This window comes from Pongo abelii, chromosome 6 (genome assembly GCF_028885655.2).
Source record: "Pongo abelii isolate AG06213 chromosome 6, NHGRI_mPonAbe1-v2.0_pri, whole genome shotgun sequence".
In the NCBI taxonomy this organism is placed as follows: Eukaryota; Metazoa; Chordata; class Mammalia; order Primates; family Hominidae; genus Pongo; species Pongo abelii.
The window spans coordinates 119,223,437-119,238,002 of NC_071991.2; the positions used below are offsets into that span (position 1 = coordinate 119,223,437).

The 14,566-nt window shown below is 33.6% G+C and overlaps 1 protein-coding gene across 4 annotated transcripts in view; it reads left to right on the forward strand.

Moving 5' to 3' along the window:
• Positions 1-14,566, forward strand: part of PTPRZ1 (protein tyrosine phosphatase receptor type Z1) — a 187,542-nt gene that overhangs the window by 48,141 nt on the left and 124,835 nt on the right. For all 4 annotated transcript variants that reach the window (XM_009243178.3, XM_054559718.1, XM_002818377.4 and 1 more), the window contains exon 2: positions 7,656-7,721. In XM_009243178.3, the coding sequence (XP_009241453.3) occupies positions 7,656-7,721 (66 nt within the window). The remainder of the gene's footprint in view (positions 1-7,655; positions 7,722-14,566) is intronic.

Consider the following 14,566-nt stretch of genomic DNA (forward strand, 5'->3'; position numbering starts at 1 on the left):
GTGGAGCAAATTCACTGTTAGTTATAGACATAAAACTAGGTAACTATAATGATTGTAGTACAGTAACAATGAGTTTGTGCTTAGTGTTTTGTTGATATTATAGAAGGTTGACAGGAAAAAAATGTGGTACTTCATCCACAGATTTTATTTTATACCCGAAGCTCAAGCAAAGCTAGTTTAATAGAAGCTATCCTCATGCATATCACTTAAGCTCAAGAAATAAATCTTCTGACATTGTCAACTTTTAATTTTAGTATCCAAAAAGTAGAGAATGCTTTAAGTGAACTGTTATGATGCTGTAAAATAATATTTATTAAATTGAGAATATGTCAGTGATTCATTATCATGTAAAGAAATAGGTTACCAGATAGTGTCATTGAATTTAAGTAAAGTCCAAATTTATTATATATAAATATATAACATCTAGAGAAACATACGTGCATGTGCAAAACTGTTAATAGCAGTTATTTATAGGACATAGGATTACAAGTGATTTTTAAAGTATTTTTGCCTACCTGTATTTTTTCTAATTTATTTGAAATAGGCATGCATTATTATGTCATAAAGATCAAAATTATTAATATGTTTTAACAAAAATAACTCAACTTTAGAAATATAGATAAATTACATTAGCTTAAATGCATCTAAGTATAGGAAGATATACTAACTACTTATCAAGATTAGCCTGTGAATATTTTGAGCTTTCATTGAAAAGTTTGAATAGTAAACAAATTACCAACATAGAAATTCTCTCTCTGAAAGCATGTCCAGTGTCTAAGAAACAATAAAATCTAATTGCTCACCTTTGAGCCTCTCCTTGGTCCTGTGAGACATATGCATTTAATTGGATGTCTCACTACCAAAATAAGCATATGTAAGAAATGACTCCCTTTGTTCTTTTCCATTATCCTTATGTTCAAACTTTCCATCTCCTTTAATGATTTTACCATTTTGGTTATATAGTGCCTCAGGCATCTACTTTTTATCTCTTTAAACTTATTCTTAAATAAAGAGGTTACCTGGACTCTTATAACTCATGTTTTTCCAGAATTACCTCTTTTTAATGATATAAATTAAAATATCCTCTTATTTTGCATAAAGTTGCTATTTAAGTTTTGAGACATTCGAAAGTACTTTTATTTTGAAGCTTTTGAAGAGAGGAGGAAACCAAAACTCTGCTTCCTAACACTGGAAGGTAGTTGAAATTGGAAAACAAATGGCTTGATATATATACTATAAAAAGTGGTATTTTTTAGGTCTTTTGGTTACACCTGAAGTGGTTAACAGTAAGTGCAATGTTTGAACTGGTACTATAGCCTAAACAAACCATACTATCTGAATTACCATAATTAGCTAAATTAGGTTGCATAAATGTCGTTGCATGTATACTGAATAAAAGTTTAAATTCCAGATGGGTAAAGATAGGCTGTATGATAATTTAACTTCACAGCAAGCCAATCCTTAACATTGAATGACAGGAAGATCCACAGAGAAAATTTGTCATGTATAATTTTGTAGACTCTGTACTCGTGGGCAAATTTAATTTTACTTGGAAAGTTTATCTTAGCAAATCAAGGTTTTGGGTTAGATCATTTGGGTCATAAACTCAGCTTTCTTATCAAATGGAGAAAGACAACAATAATAGAACATCTGAAGATACAAAGTATTTAATAACCAGGTGATGTGTTCATAGGTGTTCTTTAATCAAAAGTTGATTCTGGCTGGGCACGGTGGCTCATGCTTGTAATCCCAACATTTTGGGATGCCAAGGCGGGCAGATCACTTGAGGTCAGATGTTCGAGACCAGCCTGGCCAACATGGTGAAACCCTGTCTCTAATAAAAATAAAAAAATTAGCTGGGCATGGTAGTGCATGCCTGTAATCCCAGCTACTCGGGAGGCTGAGGCAGAAGAATTACTTGAACCCAGGGCGTAGGCGTGGGGTGAGGTACAGAGGTTGCAGTAAGCCAAGATCATGCCGCTGCACTCCAGCCTGGGTGACAGAGCGGGACTCCGCCTCAAAAAAAAAAAGTTGATTCTTTTCTTAAAGGATTCCTATTTTTTATTTTATTCTCAGAGAAAAGACTTATTTTGTTTCCAGTGACAGATGATTGTGACTGCTGTCACTATCAACCGTTTTTTATCGATGCCACTTCAGTCTTAAGCATGTCTTGCTTCAAATTCTTTAGTGGATGATAACCACTCTGATGACAGTGTACAATCTCCAGAAGGTTCTAAGTCCTTCAAGCCTTCACAAACCACCTATCTTTCTTCACAAGCACACATCCAACCCTTTCATTTCAGTTAAAACATTTTTTGGATTATTTCTTACTCTTCTTTGAAATATTTCCTCAAAATATATGCAACATATGAAATACATTCAATGCCATTCAGTCAACTCAGTAGACTACCTCCTCACTTTTAAAAGAAATCTAGGTAAGAAGAGAGAGTAGGATGAAAGTTAAAAGTGTGAAGATGGATTGTGATCTGTCAACAAAAATAAGTTCCTAGTGATCTATGAAGATCCTACATGAGCGCTCCCTGACCTCTCAAATCTTGAGTTCTGTGATTTCTCACTTCTTGATCCTCATGCCTTTTCTTCTACCTGGAACATTCAGTCCCTTTTCTCAGGTCTCTTCTTTGTCAGTCTTCTTCAAGGTCTTTAATGGTTCATCTCTAATTCTATCATTTCTTTGCCACATTTCTAGACTTCTGCTACCAACTGATCTCCTTTTTATGTCCTCGGAAATTCTTTAGTAACTTCTTTAAAGGATGTGAAATATGCAAGAAGTATCATCTACCTTGGACAAATTCACTTTAAGAGATATGAAATCCTAGAATTCAAACTTAGGTCTGTGATTATTTTCTATCTGAAAGTTATTTTTCTTAGAAGCACTGTATTTCTCCCTATTATAGTAATATTTTGGCCACTTATGGCAATAACATGTGTATATGTGTTTGTGTGTGTATTTTGTCAGAGCACTGCTGACATTGTCAGCATTCTAGCGCTAATGCTGACGTCAGCATTAGCAGCACTGCTGCTGGAATTTTTAGTAGAATGCAGTTGATAAATTGTTAATCAACATGAAACAGATTTTCTTTAGGGTAAGGCCACAATCAGAAGCATTCTTAGAATTCAAAATATTTATAATGTTTTTTTTTTAGTAGAAAATGAGCACCCTGATTTTAACTTGGTGGGGGAGGTTAAAAATTTTGAGAAAAAATGGTTTCCTTGACAGGGAGTTATCAAGGAAAACAAAACTTTGATTTCCTTTACATAAGTGTAAACAGAAATGAAGAAATATGTCTTTATAATACATATACTAAATAAATATATGTATTTTTATATATGCTTGTGTATATACCTGTTTGCATATATGTAAGTGCTCAAGGTAAGTTCAAGGTGGAATGGGTTGAAAGGAGAATGTTTAGGTTATCTGAAATAATATAAACCAAATTTCTCTCAATTTTGTTAGGAGGTTAGAAAGCTACTTCATGAAGAATATTTTTAGGACAAATTTTAAGATAACCTTAAAAAAGATTTGCTAATACGTATTTTCTTGTATATCACGTGAACAATCACTTCCTGAAATTTCTTAGTTTTATCACTACAAAATAGTCACACCATAACAGCCTTGTCAAAGATTTTAAATGGAAAGAAACAAAATATAAAAACTAAAAAGAAACTGAAATCCACAGAAACAGAAAAAAAAAATTCTATATTTCATTATTTTAATGGATCTTAAAATGCGTAAGCACTTTAATAGATTCTTTTTTATGTAGGATTTCCTGGTTTTCAAAGTATATAATGCAACAAAAAAGTGAACCCAGCTTCTTTTTTTCTTGTTCATTGGAGCTATCACATCTCATCTATCAGACCTCTAAGTAGAATTTTTAAAGTGGGGTACTCTCTCACGCCCAAGCACTATGTAATTAGCATATGAATGTGTAACGGATTGTTTGAAGTAACAATTAAGGGAACAATACATAAAGGAACTGAAGAGAGCTACCAACACCTGGGAATCTTGTATTGAAAAAGCTTTCTTAATGTAAGTAATTAAAAACCAAGGATAAATGTTCATTGTGTAGGGATAAAACTCTACAAGGAAAGCTAAAATTCTGCTGATGTTTTGCTGTTATCCTTTAGAAGGAATCATTAAAACAAGAGCTTACTGTTTTATTTCTTTCAATAAAATGCTTGTTAAATACAGGTTTTGCATGGTATCTGATCTCCTGAAGTCACCACAATGCGTAACAAAAATGTCTTACATTTCTAAAATATTTATATTTAAAATATATATAAAATGTCAAGGAATCTTTTTCCTATGGCCAGTGCAGTTTCAGAGAAAATTTCAATTGATTGCCAGGTTAAATCACATATATAGTCAATTCTTTATAATTTATTTGTCCAAGTAATTCCTGCTAATGAACCTGTAGCCTGCTGTATTGTTTTGCACTATTTTGTGTCTCTTGAAGGCAAGCATGCTATAGAGGCTCCTGCTGAGGCGGAGCACCTTAGGAGAGTAACCAGTAGCTCAGGATTCTTAGGAATCCTTGTTATTGAGGGAGGATAAATGAAGTGGAAGGCAGGGACCCCGCATTATGGTTTCCATTTTTTATCACTTGCTGCCTGTACAAACCACTTACATTTTTTGGCATAAATCTTCTTATCTCTAAAATAGGAATTACTTTTTTCTAGACTGTTAAAAGTCTCAGTCAGTAACCTTTTATGGCCCTTTCTAATATCTAGTTGTATATATTCATTTGTAATAAAGAAACTCTTGACCCTGGAATTTAACTTAAATCAGTTTAGTCTTAAATAAGTAGCATTTTATGGAACAACCCTATTTGAAAAATAAATTGTGAGCCTAAGATTTCATTTGTAAGTAGAAAGTGAAACAAAATTATGTATGGATATTCATAACAGCATTATTCATAATAGCCAAAAATTAGAAACAACACAAGTGTCTATTACTTGATGAATGGATGAATAAAATATGGTATATTCAATTGTCAAAACAAAAATTGCACCAAAGTTAAACAGGAAGGTAATACTTTATTCAAGGCTGTTGCAGTAGGGGAGAGAAGCTAGATCCGAGTCTGAACTCAACACACATGAAGCAAACTGGGTCAGGTTTTTAAGTGCTGGAGTGAGCTTGTGGAAAAGAACTGCAGGACATTCAGGGCCGTAAGCTATCTGTATTTGCTGATTGGCTTTATCTAAACTATCTCTTGTCATAAAGATAGGAGTTTATCTAAATAAATTTATCTAAATAAATCTAAATAAATTCATATATTTATGAAAAGAAGTAGCTTTTACAACTTGGAGCAAGGTGCCCCACTGAAGTTAGGCTCCTACCCTCCCACCTAAACTGGAAGATAAAGGTGCTGTCTCTCTTGTTGATTACTTTTCAAAGAGGTGGTTCCCAGGTCCTTGAGAGGTACATTTCTGGATTATAAAGTTACCAAGTGGCTATTAAAAAGATTTACGTCTCACAGGAATAGAGAAAGAATTACAAGCTGGGCACAGTGGCTCACACCTGTAATCCCAGCACTTTGGGAGGCCAAGGCAGGTGGATCACGAGGTCTGGAGTTCGAGACCAGCCTGACCAACATAGTGAAACCCTGTCTCTACTAAAAATTCAAAAAAAGTAGTCAGGCGTGGTGGTGTGCACCTGTAATCGCAGTTACTCAGGAGGCTGAGGCAGAAGAATCACTTGAACCCGAGAGGTGGAGGTTGCAGTGAGCTGAGATCACACCATTGCACTCCAGCCTGGGCTACAGAGCGAGATTCTGTCAAAAAAAAAAAAAAAAAGGATTACAATTACAATATTCCTCAAGTAAATTCTGTAATAAAGGGAAATCAAGGGCCTATGGTCAGGAACAACCCTTTCTAAAGTTTAGTCAAACCAAGGGGAACTTTCAGGCTGTCCTGTTCACCGTATGATAGAATATTCTTGGACAGTGAAGGAGGATGATGTATTGATACGTGCTGTGCCCTGTATAAACCCCGAAAACATTATGTGACATGAAAGAAGGTGGTCGCAAAAGGCCATGTATTGTATCATTCTGTTTATATGGAAATGTCTAGAATAGTCAAATCTATATAGACAAAAATATTAGTGTTTTCCTAGGGCTGGGGGATGGGCGTGGGTGTGGGGTGGCAGCTAAGGGTATGGAATTTCTTTTTAGAGTGATGAAAATGTTCTAAAATTGTTTGCAGGAATGGTTACAAAACTTCATAAATATTCTAAAAGCCATTGACTTGCACACTTTAATGGATGAATTGTGTGATACGTAGATTATATTTTAATAAAACTATTGTAAAAAATAGATTTATGTTGAAATGTGTTATATAGCCAATAGAATATTTACTTAATATATAGATTTTTAAAAATTTAAACACAACCAAAACCTTTATTTTTCCAAAGTAGGTTTTGGCTTTGGATAACCTATGAATTTTAAGTGTGCATTTCTGATAGCTGGTCTGCCTTTTAGTTTTTATAAAATACTAATTTATTACCATGTTGTAATAATCAGATAGTATATAACATGGAAGAAAGAAAAATAAATTCTGAAATGTCCTTGAGATATTTGCATCCAATAGAGAAAACAAATGTATAAAAAGAATAAGAAGTAATTTCATACTATATAAACAGAGTGCTAATGTATGAATGAATAATGTTCTACAAGTACATTTGTAAACTAGCTATTTGTAGCTTTCTCTACAGAAACAGTTCTGCCATCCACAATCAGGTTCCAAACCTATCCTGCAAAGATGTATTTTACCCACAATGTAGCTGAAATGAAGTATGAATGTTAGTACAGTCAGGGATTAAGGGACAGTCGTACAGGAAGGAGGAGAATGAATCTGAACACTCCCATTTATTGGATGCAGGCATGGCTCCTGGCAAAATTTTGAATTATGGAGAGCAAGACTGGTTTTCACCCATCTTCTTTTGTCTATCCCTTGCCCCATGTTCTAGATCTAGAGACTCTCTCTCTGGGTCATGGGACATTGACTATCTTTATGGCCGTAAGTTTCCCATTGTATTACCTAACTCAAGCATCTCTGTTCCTCCAAATGACAAATTCACTCACGCTATCTGACATAACATTTTTCCCAAACAACATATGCACATTTAAATTCTACTTTCTGACAGCAGCTAATTTTGTTTTGCATTAGGAAGGAAGCAAATTTTGAAAGCATGATAAACTCTGGGTACACTAGAAGCATTTTCAGATAAAACTTGGATTGTAAATGTAAAGGTATCTTTAATCAATAGGATTTCAGCCATTAGACTTACGGAATGGTAACAAAAATTTTGAGGCATGACAAGCTGTCCCTTCTGACTCCAGTCCCTCTTTGGGGCTGAACCCCTCTAAGCTGCTCTTTCATTACCTAAATATATACTTTGTTTCTGCCTGAATGTCAGCATCCTTTAAACACACCCTCTGAAATTTACACTAGCTACCAGAACAAGGGCATTGGAGTGTATAATATAATGGTGGTGGTTGAGGTTGAGAGAACACATTGAGAAGATGACATGGAAAGGAGTAATCAAGAACTATTTATGGTATGAATAATTTGGGCATCTTTTATTTTTGGACATATATTTTTCTGCATACTGATTACTTGGTTTTTCTTTTTTATAGATTGGGCTAATGGATACTACAGACAACAGAGAAAACTTGTTGAAGAGATTGGCTGGTCCTATACAGGTAAACATATTACTTATATAAGGAGATTTAGCAGAAACTTTTATTGTTTTGTATCTATTTTTATATATAAAAGGAAGCTTTGTAGCACAACACATCATGTCAACTTAGCTAAATGGATAGTTAGATTAATTAATAGATATATAAAATACAAAATGATATCTTATAGGCTTTCCATAAACAAATTTGGTAGTGTAGGGCTCATTGACATCCACCCAAACTGTATTTGAAGCTCAGGCCCAAGCTGTCTATATACCTTCAAGAAATAGCATAACCTGGGGCTCTGTTTTTTTCAATGGTGAAATGGGGGACTGTTCTGAGCATTAAATGAGATAAATAAAGTGTGAAGCACTTGTCACAGAGCCTGCTTCTAAACAGAAAGCTGTCAATAAACGTTAGCTGCTGGAGTTGTTATGATCATGCTAACGATTATTTTTGTTCATTTAACAAATATTGATGGGATTCTTGCTCTCAGAAGGGGCATTCTTCTGAATTACTGTTGTTAATTTATTGGTGTTAGAGTATAAAATGATTTTGTCACATTACTAGACTTTGCTTAGAACCTTATGAACATCTGAAGTTGGCTTGAAATAGTTACAACCAAAAATCATTATCAGAAACTCTGGGAGAGAAAGTTCTAGCCCTGAGTGGAAGAATATGAGTGGAATTTGGGTGAACCATGACATGCCTAGTAACCACGTGGGATGGAGTTGAGCATTAGAGTTGGGTACTCATTAGCAATAAACTTGGGGAGATAAGATAAAATCAGATTACAAGGGCTTTACCATGAGCCTGGCCAATGTACTTAATAGATGAAGTGCAGAAGCATGCTGAATTTTGTAGATAAGGATGTATTTTCTTTCTTCTTTTTAATTGCTATTTTAAAAGTAGTAAATGTTCATTGTAGAAAATTTAGAAATAGGTTCAAGTACAAAGAAGAACATAAAAATCATTATTTTATTTCCCTCAGGAATAGCCACTTAAAAAACTGCTATAATCCTTTTAGGACAGTTTTCATTATCCAAAATTTATATATTTTATTTATAGAGTTATGCATCCAGTTTACTCTTAAAATTATATTTATTTCCTCATTTTTATATCCCTGCTGATCATGATAGTTAATCTGCTTACTAATCCATTGAATAATTTTTTATTATTATGTAACCACTTCCTATTTTTGTATATTTAAGCTTCTATAAGCAATGGCAGATAGATGAATTGACAGATAGATATGTTTTTATTTTTATTACTTCCGTGCTATAGAATTATTGATATGCAATTACTGAGTAGGAAAAAAAAAATCCTTTCAAGCCGGGTGTGGTGGCTCAAGCCTGTAATCCCAGCACTTTGGGAGGCTGAGGTGGATGGATCACGGGTCAGGAGTTCGAGATCAGCCTGGCCAACGTGGTGAAAACCCATCTCTACTAAAAATACAAAAAAATTAGCCAGGCATGTTGGCGCATGCTTCTAATCCAAGCTACTTAGGAGGCTGAGGCAGGAGAATTGCTTGTACCCGGGAGGCGGAGGTTGCAGTGAGCCGAGATCACACCACAGCACTCCAGCCTGGGTGACAGAGCAAGACTCCGTCTCAAAAAAATATATATATATATATAAATAAATGAATAAATCAATAAATAAATTTGTGATACACACTGCCTAAATGCTTCCTAGACGGGTTACACTCATGTGTCATATAAATGACTACCCCACTGTATACTACCCAAGATTGATGATTGTCATATTGAAAATCTTTATGAATTCAACAGATTTTAAAAACTCATGTTTTGTTACTTTAATTTGCTTTTTTTTTATTACCACTGAAGTCATGATTTTAATTTTTTATTAGCCATTTGCACTATACCTCTTCAGTGCAATAAGTTAAATTAGAACCTGGAAAATAATCAAGATGTCTGTCAGAGCAGGAAGAGTGAACAAATTAAGGCACATCTTGACTGTGGAGTACTCTGCAGATGGGTATGAGGTAGTCCTCTGTAATATTGTACAGAAAGACCTGCTATTAATTTACTCATTTACAATAAGGAGCCATACATCTATAAAATACTACTTTTGATGTTTTAAATCCTAAAAAATACACAAAAGCAAAAATTATTCATAATATGACCCCATTTTGAATTATTTAAATGGAATTATTTTCTTTTTTATTTTGCTATGTAAACAAATTATACCCAATTTAATAAACATCAGCAAACTCTATTTACTTGAGGAATTTCTTTTTTCAGAAAACATGAAATTTAATCAAAAGGGTTGTTGGACCAAAGGGCCTACCTATTTATAATATTAACAGATATGTTCAAATTAATTTCAGAAAATTGTGTTAAAATTATCTATTTCCCCACATTTTCACTAACACTAACTCTAAAAATCTAGTCAATTTGATTAATCAAAAATGGAATCTAACTTTTAATTTGTATTTCCCTGATTACCTACAAATTTTTCTATTATATTTTTGTATGTACTACCAATTTGGTATATGTTTATTAACTAATGTAGTATTGTCTTTTAAAAAACTTTATAATTTTATATACTTTATAAATTTACATCTGACAATTGTAACTCATTTTGTCTTTCTTTTCCTATGAAAGAGAAATCCTAGTATTTTATAAAAATCACGACTGTTTTTTAATGCCCCTAATAATTGTGAGAAACATGTTAGGAGGGACTAAGAATGCTTAGAGTGCATCTCTAACCATGGAAGATGACATTACAAGGGGAATCCTTAGTTTTCCTGGAAAATATCTGCCAGTGTCACCATCTGGGCAATATTTAATGCAGGACATCTTTTTAAATGATTCATTTAAATATTGCTAGTTGTGATTTGGGAATGCGACTTCCAGGATAAGCTTTTCCCCAAGAAGTTCTTCATGAGTATTAAAGCTCTACATGTTTGGGCCTTTTATGTTTATATTTTTATTTTTAATTCCTAAGAATATCACAAGCCATCTTTTAAAAATTCACTACTCTATTGTTTTTAAGATAATGTTTGCTCCATTAAGAGTAATATATAACTGTTTTTAAAACATGATACATAGAGATATTATCACAGAATAAAAGTCAGCCTGGTTTAGTTTTGTTAACAGCTTACTTTCTAGTTTCAGAAGCGAAACTAGAAGGAAGTTATTTTCCTCTAACCAATCAATTTTCAAACAGAGAACTCAGATATTTATCAAGTATGTATGAGTAAAATGAAAAACAAACTTTAATGCACCCTCCACTCTCCCTAAACCCAGAGTTAGAAAACGGAGGACCTACTGCCTAGGGAAAAAGAAAATTATAGTTCTCAGGCTCCAAGCAAGGGTGGATGTATGTTGACTAATGAAGTGATGGTAGTGTGTGTTTCCCAGCAGCCCAGGGACCCTATGCATCTTGGGTGTGCCTCATAAGGTGAGGAGAAGACAACAGTTTTACCAGGGTTTTAGCAGCTATGATAGCAACAGCACATACCATTGTGCAATATCTTATTATCTTAGGAGGCAACCACAGAGCTGCTCCTTTTAATGGGCTGAGTATAGACACGGCACCTATAGAGTGGCTAGGCTTTGACAGATGGGTCTTTGCAGAAACAATGTGTAGTTCTTTGCTTTAAAATCAAGTTGAATCATCTCGCTCATAACCTAAGGCCTATTGGCTTTAGCTTCTTTCAGGAAAGTCTAGTGATCAAAGGGATAGACTCATTAAAATGTGGAATTTGTTGTAGGGGGTGGGGTGGCAGATCTCAAAAAGGGATGTTCCAGAGTCAGGGTGAGGATGGAAGCTTACCAAAGTTTTTTAAAGAGTGAATTGCTTTATTTACATTAGTGCTTCCCATTGGTTTGGAAAAATATTCTCAGAATATTTGAGGATCCTAGGAAGAAACTAAAGATGAGTACATCTTACAGCTCTTTGTTTAGCTCAAAACTGAGATGACATAATTATTTTGTCTGAATTACTAGACTATCAAAGAGAAAACAAATAAATGAAATTCTTTATCCAAATGAATGTATTTCACCCAAGCAAATTACATTAAAACCAAACCTTTAGCATGGATTATTCACTATAAAGTGAATTATCACTTTTTATTTTTAATACAAATATTTAAAGTTTGGTAGTAGTATTTAATTTCTATGCTATTATTCATTTAGAAAATGAACGATTATGCTAACTGCTTAAAATAACTATATGAAAATAATGAAATGTTAGTCTTATCATTCTTAAATGTAACTAATTTTGTGAATGGCTTGAGGAAATTGGACTTGACCACATTCAGTTGTAGTTTCATCTTAACAGTTTATCTTGTCGAGCTGTATGTTTGTGTTCCTTCCCATATTGTCTCATCATTTAAATTTATCAAATTAGTGGCAATCATGGAAGAAATGACTTGCCCTTGAGTGTCTGAAAATATAGGATTCTATTAATAAAAATTACTAAGTACATTATAAGGCTTGTCTGTAAAAGAACTAATAAGCCATTTAGAAATATTACATTACACATGAAACATTATTTAAATGGAATCACTTGAGCTAAAGTAGTTATGAAAAAAATTACACAATTATGATATATGAAGTAACAATGTAAATCCCCGCTGGCTACCAGATGGGTGGAGAAAGGGAGGAGAGGTAATACTCTTTTAGTTGTGTTTTATGCCTATGTTAAGAACAACTTTCCATTCAGGATGTATGCTACAATTATGCTAAGAAATGACAGGGTTGGTAAATACAGTTGACAGTCCCATTTTTAAAAGTTAATATAGGAGATTGAGCAAGGCTTGCTTGTCACTTTGTGATGAAAGAGTGAATTGTAAATCTGGGAATGTCAGCACTAAGAATCTGACTCTTTCTGTAACAACTTCATTTCATTTAAGAGTTTCAGAAAATAAATGTCACTCTTCCTAGTAACCTTAAATTTTCTATGACAATTCCTAAACAAAGACAGTTCAGTGAAAAAAAAAAAAAGATAAAGTGAAGTCATTTTATTTTTTTTTTAATCTCGTGAACACATAGCCCAAGATTATCCTAGGAGATGTTAAAAATCTTCTCTTCGAGTTGTTAGATCTTTGATTAGAACCTCAAGCAATGATAAGATCATCAGAAATGGGAGTACTTTAACTGCTTTATTCTTAGAAGTAGTACCACAGAAATATAATCTTTATTTTCTGGACTTTAAAAATATTATATTGTTTTTTTTTCACCAATCTTTAAAGCAACTTGAAATTGAAAATTTTATATTGATATATTCTCAGGTATTCTTAAAACCTAAACACCTTTAAAATTTTAGTTAAAGAATGCGTTCAATTCAAATAAGAAAGTGTGACTGTTCTGGCCACACACAAGTCTGTTAGACCTCGCTGGATACCCTAGAATGAGGGAGTCTTTAAATACCGAATTGATTCTATTTCTGTAAATAGAATGCCCTGTCTAAATAGTCTTTCCATTTTGATAACTGTATATAGAAAATGCTACTTATAGAAAACAAAAAGGCCATAATTTAAGGTTGTGTATAGTATAGTTTGGTGTTTGGCTTTTATTTTTGGTTTAGTGTTTTATTTCTTTTGACCCAGGAGAAAGTAAGCCAAATTTAACTCAGAAAGAAAATTTGAATCCATGTAGAATAACGACGGATTTTTGGCCTTTCTTTAACTTCTATAATCTGGAATATCCTTTTCACATATTATATTTTCCTCTTTGATTCACCACTTCTTATATAAACAGACTGTTCCTTTCTAATTTCCAATTGAGCAGTAGAAAAGAGAGTTCCAGGACTCTAACTATAGAATTATCTCATTTCTGTTAAAAAATATGTATTTATATGGACATAGATGAAAGACTGGAATGATATACTCTAACCTGTTGACCGTGGTTACCCCTGGAGAGTGAGTCTCTAGATGTGGATGAAACCATAGGAGGCAGGAGCCTCACTTCTTACTGTATACTGTTTATACTGGGGGAAAAAATAATTTTTGACAAATATGTTGACACAAAATATTTTCAACTTAACGTGAATTAATTTTAGCAAGAAGGGCAAAAGTAGTTGGACAAGAATCACAGCTTTGTGTATTCACCTGTCAAAATGTAGGGCCTCTGCTTGGCTGAATCTCAGTGAGAGGCTATCACAGACCCTAATAAGAGCATGGACAGTGCTCAGTGCAGGTTTTCTGATCATCATTAACCTGCAGACTGACTAGGCTGATTAAGAGCTCTGCAGGTCAATTTTCCCGTTTGTAAAATACTTCTTAATAATGCCCAACTTAATTGTGTGCAGATCAAATAGATGCTTCACATTGTTGCAGGAGAGCTCTTTGAGCAAGTACATTATGAATCCAAGTAATTATTATTGAAAGTGTCTTAACTTGATCCCAAACAGATTGAACAAGCCTGGGCCTGTCTGATAATCTCACAAGAGGATTTAGAAGGGGTTGATTTGCTTGAATGGATATTATGGACAGATATTTCCTATCATCTGTAGATTTTTTTTTTAAAGTTTAGCTAAGATTTATATTCTGGTCAAACTTTTTCTATGCTAGATAATGATGACTAAAGCAAACCTTGTTGTGGAGGCTGAACAGGGTTCAGTTAAGTGATCTAAAACTCAGAACCTGTGTGTATTGACTCTATTCATGAAAATTGCTAAGAGTAGATTTTAGGTGTTCTCACCACACACACACAAAATGGATAAGGATGTGAGGTAACGTATATTTGAATTAGCTCAATTTAGTCATTCCACCATGTATCCATATTTCACAACCACATGTGTATACAATAAATATATACAATGTATATTTGTTGATTAAAGGATAAATAAATAAATATGCTTAACAGTTTTATTTGGTCGCAACTCTCATGTAGTATAGACTT